Raw genomic sequence first — 16628 nt, 5'->3', positions numbered from 1 at the left:
TTATTTCTGACCTGATACTTATTTATTCATCACAGATCCTGATCCCTTGGGATCTTTCCTAAAGGCTTTAATTGGTTTTTCATTAATTGTATCTTCTACCATGAATCTATTCTACAGAGGTCTGTCATCCCATGGGAATCAGGGACCTATGTTTTTCGAACCCCCATTCTCAATATATTAGAATAACTAGCTTTTTACCCTCCCCTCATCATGTCCTGGGTGGAAAATATCTTCAGGAAAATCAACCTGAGCTTCCTGAAAGGTCAGAGAAAAATCCTGATTAATCTTGGGTGGGCAGTGTAGATGGGGGACTGTCTTTACTTAAATGATCTTGAGTTGTTGGATTTACATATTGCTCCAAAATCTTCTTCTAGAAAGAGAGAAGGTGCTGCCATTGTGCTCATACATAAAAAGTCACTACTACCAACAGTAAATTGTGAAAGGAAAGCCCCCTGATTGCTCTAAAATCGCTTCTCTGATTACTGGTAAGTATGAATCCTCCTTTTTCTTTCCTTTCCTATCTTATTTTTAAACAACTGATTCCCAGTAACCTAGAATATGGGTTTGGGTTTGTCAGAAGTCCACTTGGGGTTATAGATACAGAAGCAGGGAGGTCATCTGCTAACCTTATAATGGCTCAAAGCTACCACAGCTACCAATGACATTTGTGACCATAGGAGACAGATATCCAATATATTATTAGTCTAGTAATTAAATCCCAGAGCCTATACCACAAGAAAAATTTTCATCCTTTAAAGCTCCCGGATGGATTTGTTCAACTCCGTTTTAACTACTGTGGTGGTTGAAATCTGAAATAATTGAGGAAACAAAGATTTGAGCTTTCTAGGATATTGATTTGTTAAGCAATGCATACCAATTGCATAGCAAGTTTGGACTAATCCTCTTCATCTTTGGCACTAGACCCTGAATCCAGGGGGTGACAAATTTTATTGCATTTAAAGAAAATGATTAATAAGATACAAGTCATAATGCAAGATTAGGTAATCTGATTCTAATTGGTGGAAAAATTAGGGGCTTTCTGAATTGGAAGGTGAAAAACAAACAGGTTTAATTCCCTGAAATCAGAAAAAAGATTTGTTGTTTTCCCTTCTAAGTGATTGTGTTTATTCAAAGAAACAAAGAAACAGTACCTGACCAATACAGGGCCAGTTTTCAGATAAGACACATGGGTTGCTTGAAGTATGTAATTGTAAGAAAACTCACATCAGTCTTTGTATTATTTTATCATTTTTTTTAATATTTCAGTTTTCAACATTGATTTCTACAAGATTTTGAGTTACAAGTTTTCTTCCCATTTATACCCTCCCCCATTCCAAGATGGCATATATTCTGAGTGGCTCATTCCCCAGTTAGCCCTCCCTTCTTTCACCCCACTGCCCCCTCATCCCCTTTCCCCTTACTTTCTTGTAGGGCAGGATAGATTTCTATGGCTCATCCCCTACATATCTTATTTCCCAGCTGTATTCAAAAAAACACTTTTTTTAAGCATCTGCTTTTAAAACTTTGAGTTGCAAATTCTCTCCTTCTTCCCTTCCCACCTCCCACCCCCCCCCCATTAAGGCAAGCAATTCAAGGTAGATCACACATGTATCATTATGTAAAACAATTCCACAATGCTCATGTTGTGAAAGGCTAACTATATTTCCTTCCATCCTAAAAGTATATGGTTTGATGAGATTTTTGTGGGTGGGAACATTTTGGCCTGTATTTTTATGATGATTATAAACAGCGACGCTTGCATTTCCCCTGCCTAGAGCTCTTCAAGAAGAGGCCAAATGATCAAATGTTCTGCATCTTGTTTAGAAGAATTCTATTTCAATGATTCTCTGAGCTATACTGACCTTATCTAGTTGCTGCTCTTGGTGTTCTGCTCCACCTTCTGAGAAAGCTCCTTGTAGACTAAACAACCCTGATCAGGGGTGGATTATATTCTTTGAAGCCTCAGGTAGGAAAAGGTTAGTGCTAGCCTTCTCTTACAGTTCTGTTTCTCACCACACTCTCGTCCTGGGGCCCCTGAGCTACAAAAGAGAAAAAGAATAGAGCCAAGAGGGGAGGATCCCAGTCTAACTCCGGGAAATTCCACTAATGTTGGGAATTTTGCTATTGAGATCATAGTTCAAACTGATGTCATAAATTATTGATTATCAATTGATAAAATTCTACCTCCTATTCCCTTCCACCTTTCAGGAAGTAACCAGGACATATCTAACTCTAGTCTCTGTTTAAATTGTTCTCTGCTTCCATGCTCCGAATAAAATAAAATTTGATCCTATGCTTCTCTGTGGAAAATGACTGGCTCTAGTGAGAAGGAAACCATGATGATGCTCCCTAGGTCTCATTCTCAATTTGCAATGAATGCAATAGAAGGAAGTAAGATAGGCTCTGTCCTGATTCATAAAGAGCTCCTGTCAATGTTTCATGCCAGACAAGGAAATAGGAAATGCCTTTCAACAATAAATAATAACTTACATTTACATAAGTGTTTTAACTTTAACAAAATGCTTTCAAACCTAATGTCATTTGTCCCTCACAGGAGTTCTGTAAAAAAAGAGGATGTCCTCCATTTTGACTTTTTGAGGCTACATTATTTAGGGAATTGGCTTTGCGGCCTCAGGTAGGTTCTCTATTTCCTCCTGAATTCTTACTCCCACATAATTTCAGCAAGGCACATAATTTCATTGTTTTTCTCATGAAATAAGGATGGAAAATCTACTACTTGGGGGAACCTGTCATTGTGTTGGTGACAAATACAAAGAATCCTATTAGGTACTGAAGTGTAGGAATAAATACAATTATAATTAGAGGGGAGAACATTTGAAAAGGATGATATTAAAAATATTTTGTATTCTTTTATGAAAGGATTTGATGTCATTTGCAGTGGCTTTGCCAATAAATAAGGGAATATTCTTTCTCCTAATGTGACCCCTAAGTCCTATCCTCCCATGAAGACCCTAATAAAGCAACCCTTAGTTTGAACCACTTTTTTGGGACAGCATCCATTCACAGCCATACCTAATGAACTCTCACTATTGCTTCTTTTTTTAAACTAGACAAACTAAAAGACACATTGCTTCAAAGCATAATATATTTAATAAAACAGTATTGCAAAATAAGTGACATCCATGCACATAGGATCACACTCTCCTACAAATGACCACATCCACAAAGGAGGAAGGGAACTTTGATAGAAAGACCTATGAGAAGGGAACACTTCCAGTGAGGCAGAGGTTTCAGAATAACAGATGTCTTCTGCTGATTTCATCAGGGAGCTGCTTTTTGTATTGTGTTGGATTCCTTTGCTGTTATGTTCTGTTTGTTACAATGCTCTCTGCTGAGCTCCTGTTTCCAGCTCTTTTCTGGTCATTTCCACTGAGCTGCTTTCCTCTGAGTATCCCTGTTTCTGCTCTCTGCTACCATCTGATGGACTTCAGCAGATAGGCAGCGTCTCTCCTGTAGGCAGAGAGCACATTTCCTTTAGTCATAGTTCTAGAGTTATTTCCCTGCACCCCCAGTCAACTGGGCAGCAAAAGGCAGCAAGTCCTCAGGTCAGAAAATGTTTCTGAATTCTTTTTCTCCTGCTGCCCCTTGGTCTTCCTTTAATCTAAAGTCTTACCTGATTTATGGTTTGAAAATCTTTTTAACTCCTATCATATCCTTGAGTCACAAGCCTGGGTTCCCTTTTAAATGGTCCTGGGGACTCAACATAACAAAACTACAAGAAGTTGGAGGAAGGAGTTTGCTTTCAGCTCTCCATAATGTCAGTGGTTCTTATACAAATCAGGTCAGGAAGGAATTGTGGAGCTTATAACCTTTGTCCTACCTCCAGCAGATCAAAATCCCCTCATTCCTGATATCTTGGTTTGAAAGTCCATGAAAAAGGGATAGTGTTCATAGGATAATAAGATTTAGAGGTAGAAGGGATTTCAGAGATCTTTTAGGTCAACCCCCTCATTTTACAGATGAAGAAACTGAAACCTAGAGAGGTAGATTGATTTGCTTAGGGTTACACAGGAAGTAAATAATGTTCAGACCCAAGTTGTCTGTCTTTAGTGGTTTTCCCCTCACACCTTTTCTCCATAAAAGGACTTGGGATCAACATGAATGCCAACTTTGTCTAAGCTGAAAACGGCTTCTGTAATTCCCAAGGGATTCAACTGTCTCTTTGATCAAAGCTTCCTTTTTTATATCAGAAAAACAAGGGTTTTGTCAGTGAATTTTATGTATATATTTCATTGCTAATTATAGAAATTTTCCTTAGTAAAGTGGGTAGTAATTGTAGCTAAGAAAAACTCAATGTCTTTTTCCTTTTTGGTCTTAGTTCAAGAAATGAAGCCCTAGAAAATGTCACATACTAATATATTAAAGGGACTTCTAGGACCTCTTGTTCAAAAAATTCATTTTATGGTTGAGGGAATCAAAGCCCAGAGAAGACATGACCCTTAAAAAATATCACCCTTAAAAAGACTCTAAGTCTCTAATTAGACTCTTGGAGTTGGAAGGGATAACAGAGGCCATCTATTTTAGTTGTTGGGAAAGAATCCCCTCAGTAATACCCCTGACCAGTGGTCAGCTAATCTTAATTTAAAAGTTTAGATGGGGCTGCCAGTCCTGAAAACAAATGACCAAAGAGTCACAGCAGGTTTGCAACAGCTATTAACTCTAAAAATACCAAAGAGCTCACACAGGTTATCACAGCCACAGTTAACTCTCAAAAATGAAAAAGAAAAGAAATAAAATAAAACCAAAGAGATAGCAGAGGCCATAAACAAAAAGTTACCTGTATTGCCTTGGAGGAGAGAAACTAGACACGTGCCAGGGCCTCTTCTAGGAGCAGACCCACTTCAGTGTAGCTAAATCTGAATAAATAGACTAGTGGCTACACAGTGAGCTGTAGCCCTGACAGTGAGGGGTCAGAGCAGCAATGAGATAAGTTTGAATCATAGCAGGACTTCATGATCAGAACATGGTTACTTGAGGTGCTTGTCCAAGTTCAGGGACCACCCACTGCTGGTGTAAAAGAATTCTGGGATTTTGCTGTGGCTGAGTTCATCCAGACAGTGAATACAGAGGATTGTTGTTGTATCAAACCCAGGACACTGCTTGCTTGCTGAGCCTTAGCTCTGGAAAGCGGGGTGTCTACTACTAGTAGAGAAGCAAAATAGAGAGGAGTAAAAAGAGAGGGGGTGGTATTGGTGTGGGGATCCTTACAGGGCAAATCATTAAGTAGAACATTGGATGAAGTCCATTTCCCTTTTACATGTTCCAAATTTTAGAATTTTTTTTCTTTAAAGTTGAACTATTTTTTTCTCTCTGATGTTATACCCATTGCCGTATCTCAGCTTAAAAGTATAGAGTAGAAGCAGCAATATTCTAGAGCTTTTAAAATGTTTTGACAGCAAGTCTTATGAGCATGAAAAACTCATACTCTCTGCATGGTGACCCTGGTGCTGTGGGTAGCTTAAAATCCTTAAATACAATGGTCTAACTATTCCTCCGTCTGTGAGAGCTAGATTTTTTCTCCCCAAAGCCTTGTCTGGTCCAGTGAAAGTCCATTAGACCCCCTTATAAACTTCTGGGTTAGTTGTCCTTGTTGCAGTGACATGAATTGCAAGCTGTCTGCTTCTCTGCAGCCTTAGTAGTCAAACTCAATGAAGGAGACACCAGTGTGTAGGAAGGAGTGATGACTACAAAGCATTGGATCGTTGATGCCAACAGCCAATCATACATTCAAATGAGTGTTTGTCTATTTCAGAGCTATCACCTTCTTTCCCTTCCCAGTTTGACTGCTTTAGTTTGTTTAGTATGGAACTTTGGCCATCACTCTGATTGCTTTTTCATGGAGGAAAAGCCCAGAGCATTTCTTTGAGAGATGGTCTATTCTCATGGCTATGGTTAATTTGAGATATGGCCAGAGGTGTGGTTTTAGAATGTAAGGTCCCTGAACTTTGAGTTATTTTTCATGTTATTATATTCCTAGTGGCTATCATAGTGCTTTACACGTAGTAAGCATATAGTAAGTATTTGATGGATTGGATTGGACACAGGAGCCAGGACTTTTGACTTCTTTTTCTGTCTTATTTATTACCACAGACTAGATTGAGAACTGAGAGGAAGTACCCTTTTTTTCCTATGGGCTGTGGGCAACATATACCCAAATTATGTCCAGGTACATGTTTTTTTTGCAATCATTCATTCCCAAAAATGGCTGGATTGTCTACTAGGTGTTATAGAAGAGAGAAAAAGGAAAAAGGAGGTAAAGGCCCCTCCATTGTGAACCTCTGAGCTATAGGTTCCATTAGACTATGTGCAGAGTGAGGTATTTGTTTCTATGATATCACTGAGTGTTTCTGTGAGCATTTCATTTGAAAAGTGAATTTTGGAGCTCCTTGGTAATCTAGAAAGTGTGTGAGAGCTTCATACATTTCCTATGGGGCTCAAATACAATGATGTAGGATTTCTCACACAGCAGAATTCTAATAGCATCTTGTGGGACAAAGCCTCTGGTCCAATTTTATGGCGTTGCCAGAGTCCTCAGGGAACACTGATGGAGACAAAGTATCCAGGCTTGATGGCTTGGAATCATAGAACCATAGAGTTGGATGTGTCCTTAAAGGTCATCTATTCTAACCTCTGAACTCACAGAGGAATCCAATCTACATGATTTCTAGCAGGTATTTATTTAGCTGGTGTACTAATACTTCTACTAATGATGCACTCATGCCACCCCACCATGAATAGGAATGTGTCATTCTTTTCTAAGGAGGGAGAATTGCCTAGAATGTAACTCTTCTCTTCAATCTCCAGTTTTTGTTTATAGGAAAATGGCCACAGGAAACCACTCTACAGTGATGGGGTTTATCCTCGCAGGGCTCACAGATCAGCCAGAGCTCCAGCTTCCTTTGTTTCTCTTGTTCCTGGGAATCTATGTGGTCACTGTGTTGGGGAATCTGGGCATGATCTTACTGATTGCTATCAGTTCTCAACTTCACTCCCCCATGTACTATTTTATCTGTCATTTATCCTTCATTGATCTCTGCTACTCCTGTGTCATTACCCCTAAAATGTTAGTGAACTTTGTGGCTGAGAAGAATGTCATCTCCTTCCTGGAGTGCATGATCCAACTCCATTTTTTCCTAATTTTTGCCATTGCTGAAGGTTACCTTCTGACAGCAATGGCTTATGATCGTTATGTTGCCATCTGCAGGCCTTTGCTTTATAATGTTCTCATGTCTCAAAGAATGTGCTCTGGAATGATGTTTTTGGTATATTCCTTGGGGTTTTTTGGTGCCACAGTGCATACTAGCTGTATGGCAATGCTCTCTTTTTGTGGATCTCATGTTGTCAGACATTACTTTTGTGATATTCTTCCCCTGTTAAGCCTCTCCTGCTCAAGCACGCATGTTAATGAAGTCCTTCTTTTCATTATTGGAGGAGTAAATACCTTAGCCCCCACTCTGGCTGTCTTTGTCTCCTACACTTTTATCTTGTCCAGCATCTTCCACATCCGCTCTACTGAAGGAAGGTCCAAAGCCTTTGGTACGTGCAGCTCTCACCTCATAGCTGTAGGAATCTTCTTTGGGTCTATCACTTTCATGTACTTTAAGCCCCCTTCTAGCAACTCTATGGAGCAAGAGAAGGTATCCTCAGTATTTTATACCACAGTGATACCCATGCTAAACCCTCTGATTTATAGTCTGCGGAATAAGGATGTGAAGAATGCCATTAGAAAGGTTATTGGGAATTGAAGCTTCTCCTGGGTTTCAGAATTTCCCAGAAGTAGAGAAAAAAATGAGTCCAAAGGGAAGCTATTCCAAAATTGTTTCTTGGAATTACTTCTTTCCTGGGAAGCCAATCTCTTTATTCTGATAGAAGCTCGGGTTCTCAGCATAATTCATGTGAATCTTTTCTTCACTAGTACCTTGAGGTCAGAAACCATATAGCCCCTTTTAAAGCTTTCTTAGCATCTATTACAAAGCTATGCTCTCAGTAAATAGTTAATAAATGCTTGTTGAAGGAATCATTGAGTCAGCTAAATAAATGAAATTCTCCTCAAACTCTTTCCTGTTCAGTAGTTTTTGATATATTTTCTCTTTATCCCAGGGTTTCAGATTAATGTTCAACTCATTCCTGTTCTTTTCAAAACTCCTTAATAATTCTTGGCTTTGAGTTCTAACATATGATCCCCATGTGTACCAGGGAGAAATTTTGAAGGATTTTCAAAGAAGATCATGGACTGCCCAAGAAGAGAGGTTGACCAAAGTCTAGAAGTGGTTCTCCTGATCTCTCTCTTTTTCTCACTCATCTCCTTATATATGTACATGTGTATGTGTACATGTAAATATGTATTCTATTTTAATGTGCATATACATATATGTATGTGTGTATGTATGTACATATATGTGTGTCTGTGTGTGTATTCAGAAGTGTGCTAGAGCCCATTCAAAATGGCACTGAGCTGATGGTTAAATTTCAGTGTGAGCATTCACAACTCAGAAATTAGAAAATGCTCCAAATCAGGGCTTGGTTTATTATTTTGTTGATTTCACAGACTTAAGAATATGATGGAGAAAATGTTAATTATACAGATTGAACTTTAAAGCGTATCATACACATGTTTCCCCCTTAAGATATACTTTTGAAACATTTACCAGTACAGCACTGCATGTATATATACATACATGCCTCATTCCCATTGCATTAGAGCCACTCAGTTTCATGACATTATAACTCTAATGGACTTTAAATTTAATTTAGTCCAACTCCTTTATTTTGTAGATAAATATACTGAAGCCCAGAGAGGTCGCTGATTCATGGTCACACAGGTATCAAGTGGAAGAGAAGAGCTTTGTTGACAGCAACAACAAGGGCTAACATTTATAGATGACTTTGACCTTATCAAAGCACTTGGAACAGGTTTTCTCATCTCATCTTTAAAACAAACCCTTGAAGTAGGTACAATTATTACCTCTATTTCAGGTATTTAGTGAGAAGAAATGGAGGCAGAGGGAGGTTAGGTGATTTGGCCAGGATCATACAAGTAGTAAGTGTCTAAGACAGGTTTAGAACTCAGAACTTCCTAACTCCAAGTGTTACATTGTATCCAATGCACCACCCAGTATATCAAAACTTAGGTTCTGTGACTTCAAGGTTATTGTTATGGGGAGATTTAACACTGTATCATGCTGACTCATGTATGTACACACACACACACACACACACACACACACACATATATTTACACTGTATAATAATATCCAGAAGTTTTATATACCTTTGCATACATACATACATATATATACATATATATAATATACACATACATATATATACATACTTATATGTGTGTATGTGTATATGTGTGTGTATATATATATGTATATATGTATATACATATACATATACATATTTTCCTTCCAGCCTGTGATTTCATTGTTGTGGGTGTGTGGTTGTGTGTGTGGTGTGGTCTGTATGTGTGTCCACATGCTGGCATGTTACATGCCAGTAACCTGCTCCCAACGTCCTTTTAGTCAGCACATTTCATCTTGGATCCTAGATGTCTAGTGTAGTCATCTGGTATGTAGTTATCTGGTCTCTGGTTTCATCTTCTCTTGGACGTTCTGAAATAGGTCACATTTTCAAGGAAGTTCTAAAGGTGGCTCCTTTCCAGTAGAGTTGCCCTTCTGGTTCCATATCATCTATAGAGTCTTAGATCCTGCTAAAATCCTTTACAAAACAGATCTCAATTCAACTTTGTATATTCTCTTAAAATTTACTTCTATAATAACTAGCTCATATGGTAAAAATCAGCTCAAACCTTATGTTTCTGATAATATTAACAATAGAGCTATTAGAAGAATATCAAATTAGGAAGACATAGTTTATTTCATAGCTATTTCTATCATTGTCTGATGCTGTATTTATACAAACACTGTCAACAATAGGCTGAAGGAAGAATCTTAAAAAGAATCTGTCAGGATCTGACTTGTAAAATGAGCCCTTATGGTTCAGGATTTAATATTTACCAAGTTAGACAGATAAGCTGGCACTGAGTGTTTTTCTAAATTGGCATTGACTCCATCATGATTTAACTTCCTGTGATGTAAGACAGCAAATTGTTATATTTATATATTTATGAAATTCAAATACCAACTGAAAAATAAAAAAAAACTCGAAGTATTTTAAAGTACCACAGGAGGAACTATGACAACTTTAAAATCACATATATAATCATTTGATCTTATTGCTTTCTAAAGTTTTTCATTCTGATTAATTTTCCACTTGAATTTATTTAGAACTCCAATTAATTTCAATTCTTCCTTTAGAGGAATAGAAATTGATAAAGATCTAACCCTTACATGAAAACATAGGTAGCAGCACTCATTGTATGCAGACGACCACCAGTACACTAATGCATTTACTCCAAAGTTGCTAATTTCACTTCAAATGTGAGAAGAGTCTGGGGATGGGATGTATAAAAATACCACCTAACTAATTTCAAGTTGTATACAGAGAACAGTGTATGTCAAATGACTTGTCTATAGTAAAATATGTTTTCACTTTAGGTCATGCTCTACACACAGGTGTTAATCCCACATTAAATAATAAACCTCAGTACAATTGGATTTCCCATTGAGGTACTACAAGACAGCCCATAAGTTCTCTTCTTGGACATAACTGATTGCACTTAAATCCTTCTCCTTAATTATTCCCATAACATTTTTGAGATATGTAAAGCATCTTACTTTTTACATGAATATATGACTATTAACAGGCAGATGAAAAGCCCAATAACCACCTACTTAGTTGTGTCGGATATGGGAATGATTGTAATTTCAGATGGAAAATAGTAAGATCTTACATATTTATCCTATTAACCATGCAGAGGTGCTAAAGTGTTGCATCAACAAGACTTATTATAATAAAACAAATTGCAGTTAAACTTGCCCTGATCAGAGAGATTTGCTATGAAAGAAAGAAGCAGGGACACAATTATAACAGCGTTAATATTGGCCCTCCAGGCCTAAGCCAAAAGGCATAGAATAATTTATCATATGCATAATAGGATAAAGCATCCTTTTGTTTGTTTGATTGCAGGTAAGAGTCATCATTAAGTTTAGGAATAGCCAATTATAGCACAAAATTTCATCTCATTTGCTGGGTTTACAGTCAGGTTCAGGATTAACTAGGTAGGGAGCATTCCTGTTCAAAAGGATGTAATTAAACGGGAAAACTGAGTCAAGAGGATCTTACCTTCATCCATGTCAAGGTCATTTCCTTGATCTTTCCCAGGAAAAGACATTCACCTCTAGCAGTTCTCAGACTGCACTCTCTTTGTGCATCTTGTGGCATTTCCCTTGCATGGTGGACTACTGACTTTATGATCAATCTCACAATCATACTTGACACAAAAATTTAGAATGATATCAGATTATGGCCCCATGAAAATTTACCTCAAATAGCAAATTTCACTAATCACGCTTAGGGCTCCACACAGTAGTTACTGCTCTCATGTTATTGCAATGAATTAGTCAGTATTAAAAACTTATAAGTCCCCTACCTCTCTCACACAAGAGAAAAATTTCATCGCTTCTTGAATTTAAACGTATGCTGGTATAAAACTGATAATTAGAAATCAATAGAATAAGTATGTTATGTTCTACAATTTTATATAGATAATGGATATATGACAGTATACTCAAAAACCCAGAAAAACAAAAATACTGGACAATTTCTGTAAAGCTCAAGACCAAAAGATATTTACCTCTTAAGGTATTACATATTAACCACTTTATTTTTCCTTTGTCTTAATTGTTTTTTAATTTAATATTTTATTTTGCCCAACTATGTGTAAAGATAATTTTTAATATTTGTTTTAAAATTATGAGTTCTATATTCTTTCCCTCTCCTTCCTCCCTCCTTTCCTCCTACCTTCACTGAGATGGCAAGCAAGTTGATCTAGGTTACGCATGTGTGGTAATGCAAAACACATTTCATGTTAATCAAGTTGTGAAAGAAAACAGGCCCAAAACATCCCCAAGAAAAATACAGAAAATAAAGAAAATGTATACTTTGATTTGCATTCAGGCTCCATCAGTTATTTCTCTGGAGATGGAGAGCACCATTTTTACTATAAGTCCTCCAGAAAATGTCTTGAATCACCGTATTGTTGAGAATAGCTAAGTCATTCACAGTTGATCATTACACAATATTGCTGTTACCATGTACAATGTTCTGCTGGTTCTGCTCATCTCAATTTGCATCAGTCAATGTAAGTCTTTTCAGTCTTTTCTAAGAGGATCCTGCCCAACATTTCTTATGGTACAGTAGTATTCCATCATAATCATATAGAATAATTCGATATTAATCCCTTTAAATAAAAAAAAATGCTAAAGAAGGGAGTCTTTTGAGACTAAGTTGGCTCAAGATGCTTCACAAACACACACACACATATAATTCCAGGCATAAGTTTATAATTTTTATAAAAACAAACCATCATATAACTTCTACAGTATAAACAGACTTTTATTTTATTATTTTTTTAATATTTTTAATTATCAGCATTGATTTCCACAAGATTTTGAATTACAAATTTTCTCCCCATTATTACCCTCCCCCCTATTCCAAGATGGCATATATTCAGATTGCCCCGTTCCCCAGCTATCCTTCCCTTCTTTCACCCCACCCCCCGCCATTCCCTTTTCCCTTACTTTCTTGTACGGCAAGATAGATTTCTATGCCCCATTGCCTGAATATCATATTTCCCAGTTGCTTCCAAAAGAAAATTTTTTTTGAACATCTGCTTTTAAAACTTTGATTTCCAAATTCTCTCCTTCCCCACCTACCCTCCCTAAAAAGGCAAGCAATTTAGCATAGGTCACATGTACATCATTATGCAAAACCCTTCCACAATACTCATGTTGTGAAAGACTAACCATATTTTGCTCCCTCCTATCCTGTCCCGCATTATTCAATTTTCCCCCTTGACCCTGTCCCTTTTCAAATGTGTTTGCTTTTGATTACCTCCTCCCCCTATCTGCCATCCCTGCTGTCATCCTCCTTTTCTTATCCCTTTTCTCCTTCTTTCCTTTGGGTAAGATACCCAATTGAGTGTGTATGTGATTCCCTCCTCAAGTCAAATCCAATGAGAGCAATATTCACTCATTCCCCTTCATCTGCCCCCTGTTCCCTTCTAACGAACTGCTTTTTCTTCGTACTTTTATGTGAGATAATTTACCCCATTCTATCTCTCTTTCTCCCTATCTCAATATATTCCTCTCTCATCCCTTAATTTGATTTTATTTTTTTAGATATCATCCCTTCATATTCAACTCACCCTGTGTGCTCTGTCTCTGTCTCTCTCTGTCTCTGTCTCTTTGTCTCTCTGTCTCTCTGTCTCTGTTTCTGTCTCTCTCTCTCTCTCTCTGTCTCTCTCTCTCTTTGTATGTATATGAATTACACACATCATCTAATCCCTGTTCCATCGTCCTCTGGAACGTCATATTCCAAACCCTTCAATCCCTTAATGTAGAAGCTGCTAGATCTTGTGTTATCCTGATTGTATTTCCACAATACTCAAATTGTTTCTTTCTGGCTGCTTGCAGTATTTTCTCCTTGATCTGGGAACTCTGGAATTTGACAACAATATTCCTAGGAGTTTTCTTTCTGGGATCTTTTTCAGGAGGCAATCAGTGGATTCTTTCAATTTCTATTTTACCCTCTGGCTCTAGAATATCAGAGAAGTTTTCCTTGATAATTTCTTGAAAGATGATATCTAGGCTCTTTTTTTGATCATGGCTTTTAGGTAGTCCAATAATTTTTAAATTCTCTCTCGTGGATCTATTTTCCAGGTCAGTGGTTTTTCCAATGAGACATTTCACATTGTCTTCCACCTTTTCATTCCATTGGTTCTGTTTTATTATATCTTGATTTCTCCTAAAGTCACTAGCTTCCACTTGCTCCAATCTAATTTTTAAGGTAGTATTTTCTTCAATGGTCTTTTGGACCTCCTTTTCCATTTGGGAAATTCGGCCTTTGAAGGCATTCTTCTCCTCATTGGCTTTTTGGAGCTCTTCTGCCATTTGTGTTAGTCTATTAGTTAAGATGTTATTTTCTTCAGTAATTTTTTGGATCTCCTTTAGTAAGTCATTGACTTCTTTTTCATGGTTTTCTTGCATCACTCTCATTTCTCTTCCTAATTTTTCCTCTACTTCTGTAGAGGAAGTTACTTCTGTAACTTGCTTTTCCAAAACCTTTTTGAGGTCTTCGATGGCCTGAGACCAGTTCATGTTTTTCTTGGAGGCTTTTGTCGTAGGCTCATTGACTTTGTCGACTTCTTTAGGCTGTATGTTTTGGTCTTCTTTGTCACCAAAAAAAGATTCCAAGGTCTGAGTCTGAATCTGAGACCATTTTTGTTGCCTGTTCATGTTCCCAGCCAACTATTTGACCCTTGAGCTTTTGTTTGGGGTATGACTGCTTGTAGAATAGAGAATACTTTGTCCCATGCTTGAGGGGCTGCACTGCTCTTTTCAGTTACTTCTACATAGCAAGCTTGGCCACACCAGCACTCCTTCTCCCCCAAAAACCACCAGCCAGGATTGTGACCCTGATCTAGGCAGGGCAAAGCAGGCTTTGCACTCCCGCTCTAATCCGCCTCTTAATTCCTCCCACAAGGTGGGCCTGGGACTGGAAGCAATTGCAGCTGTAGCTCTGGAGGCAGCCTCAGAGCTGCACCACCTCTACTTCCCCTGAGTTGGTGGCTTACAGCAAACTCCTTTCACTCTATACCAGCATTTTTTTTCCACTAACCTGCTCTGTTGTCTTTGGCATTTGTGGGTTGAGAAGTCTGGTAACTGCCACAGCTCAAGGATTCAGGGCCCTATGGCCTGTTCCACCTGGCTGCCAGTCTGGTTGGTCCTGGCACTCCCTATGCTGGGCTCATGTTCTGCTCCGCTCTCTGCGATAGACCCTTCCCAGTGACCATCCAGATTGTCCTGGGCTGGAGCTCTGCTTCCCGCTGCTTTTTTGTGGGTTCCAGAGCTCCAGAATTTGTTCAGAGCCATTTTTCATAGGTGTTTGGAGGGATATGGGGGAGAGTTTAAGTAAGTCCCTGCTTTCCAGCCACTAAGATAGCTCTGCACCCTAAACAGACTTTTAAATCCCCCCACTTGCTTTGTGTTATGAGGAGTGGAAAAGAAGACCCTTATGTTCATAAGAAACCAATTCTGTTTTTATAATCAGCAAGTTCTTTCACAGGGCTGATAAAATATTATGATCTTGCTGAAGCAGATGATCCCAAGGAACTCAGTAAATGTACAAATATGGAGATTTTTTATCAGGTTCTTCTCTCTCTCCCCTTTTCTCTCTCTGTTTTTTAAAAAAGTAAACAATTATTATTCTTCCCTTTCAAAATATATCTGATTAAATACATAATAAGTTTTAACATCATGACCATACATAGCCTTTAGTAACTCAATAATTTCATGGTGTCTGAATCAGAAGGAGTTACAATTTTCCAATGACACAATCTTTTTATCATTCCCTAAACAGTATTTTTCATACAATGGTTTCTCAAAATTTACAATCCAAAGAATTTAGAAACCAGGTAATAATATTCACAATACCATGAATTTAAAATATGAAACAAAAATTATAACTAATCAAATGATATAGAAAGTAATTTATTTTATCTTCTGTAGCATTTTGTACCGATCACATTTAGAACCCAATATACTTATACAATATGGAATAATTACAGTTAAAGAAATAAAAACAATTAACAGGGCTTACCATATGCCAAGTCTTGTATTAAGCACTTTACAACCATTATATCATTTTTGATCCTTGCAACAGCCATGGGAGGTAGATGGTATTATTTTTCTCCTTACAGATCAGGAAACAGGTGAACAGATACAAGGTTACTTGCCTAAAAATCACGCAGCTAACACATTTATAAAGATCAGAATTTTAACTCATGTGTTTCAGATCCATGATCTTTCAGCCTTTTTTCTTAATGCCACCCTGCACTATAATTTTGGGTCTGGGATAAACGTGCACTGCAGCAAATCTGGAATTAAAATCACAAAATTAAAATCCTAATTTTCCCAAGGGCCATATACTCTTAGTACTTCACATTATAGGACCCACTACTCTCAGAGAAGTGTACTGCCAAATATTTAAAGTGACAGTATTGTAATTTTATCCACCTCTGTAGGGTCCAAGAGGAGTGTATATTCCTTACATAACAACTAAGATATATTCTTCCAATGGTCCTTCAAGAACAGAAGTTTAGTATACTATCTCCATAAAACTTCATGGTGTGAATACAATACTACAGTTCCTAGAACATAAAGAATAACCACATAAAGTTTCTCATATTTTTCCTATTTCAGTGAATGACCTCCCTGCAAACCTCTATTTCCAACATACTTAAACTTCTTCCTAACATTACTCTATACATATACATATGCACATATATATGTTTCTCTATATATCTTTTTCTAAATCTATCTGTCACTTTCTATCCTTCCAGTGGTTTTGAAAAACTACATCTTTATTTCTTTAATTTTCTTCTCTTAAATTTTCTTTTACTGGCTCAATTTCTAAATTAT

General features: G+C 37.5%; 1 protein-coding gene across 1 annotated transcript; it reads left to right on the top strand.

Moving 5' to 3' along the window:
• Window positions 1-6842: 6842 nt before the first annotated feature.
• Window positions 6843-7766, top strand: LOC118836828 (olfactory receptor 8D2-like). The gene has a single exon (XM_036743982.1). The coding sequence runs from the start codon at window positions 6843-6845 to the stop codon at window positions 7764-7766; it is 924 nt and encodes a 307-aa protein (XP_036599877.1).
• Window positions 7767-16628: the final 8862 nt, after the last annotated feature.

Source organism: Trichosurus vulpecula, chromosome 2 (assembly GCF_011100635.1).
Source record: "Trichosurus vulpecula isolate mTriVul1 chromosome 2, mTriVul1.pri, whole genome shotgun sequence".
In the NCBI taxonomy this organism is placed as follows: Eukaryota; Metazoa; Chordata; class Mammalia; order Diprotodontia; family Phalangeridae; genus Trichosurus; species Trichosurus vulpecula.
Note: the sequence above shows the minus strand (reverse complement) of the source record. Positions and strands in the feature narration are given on the sequence as shown.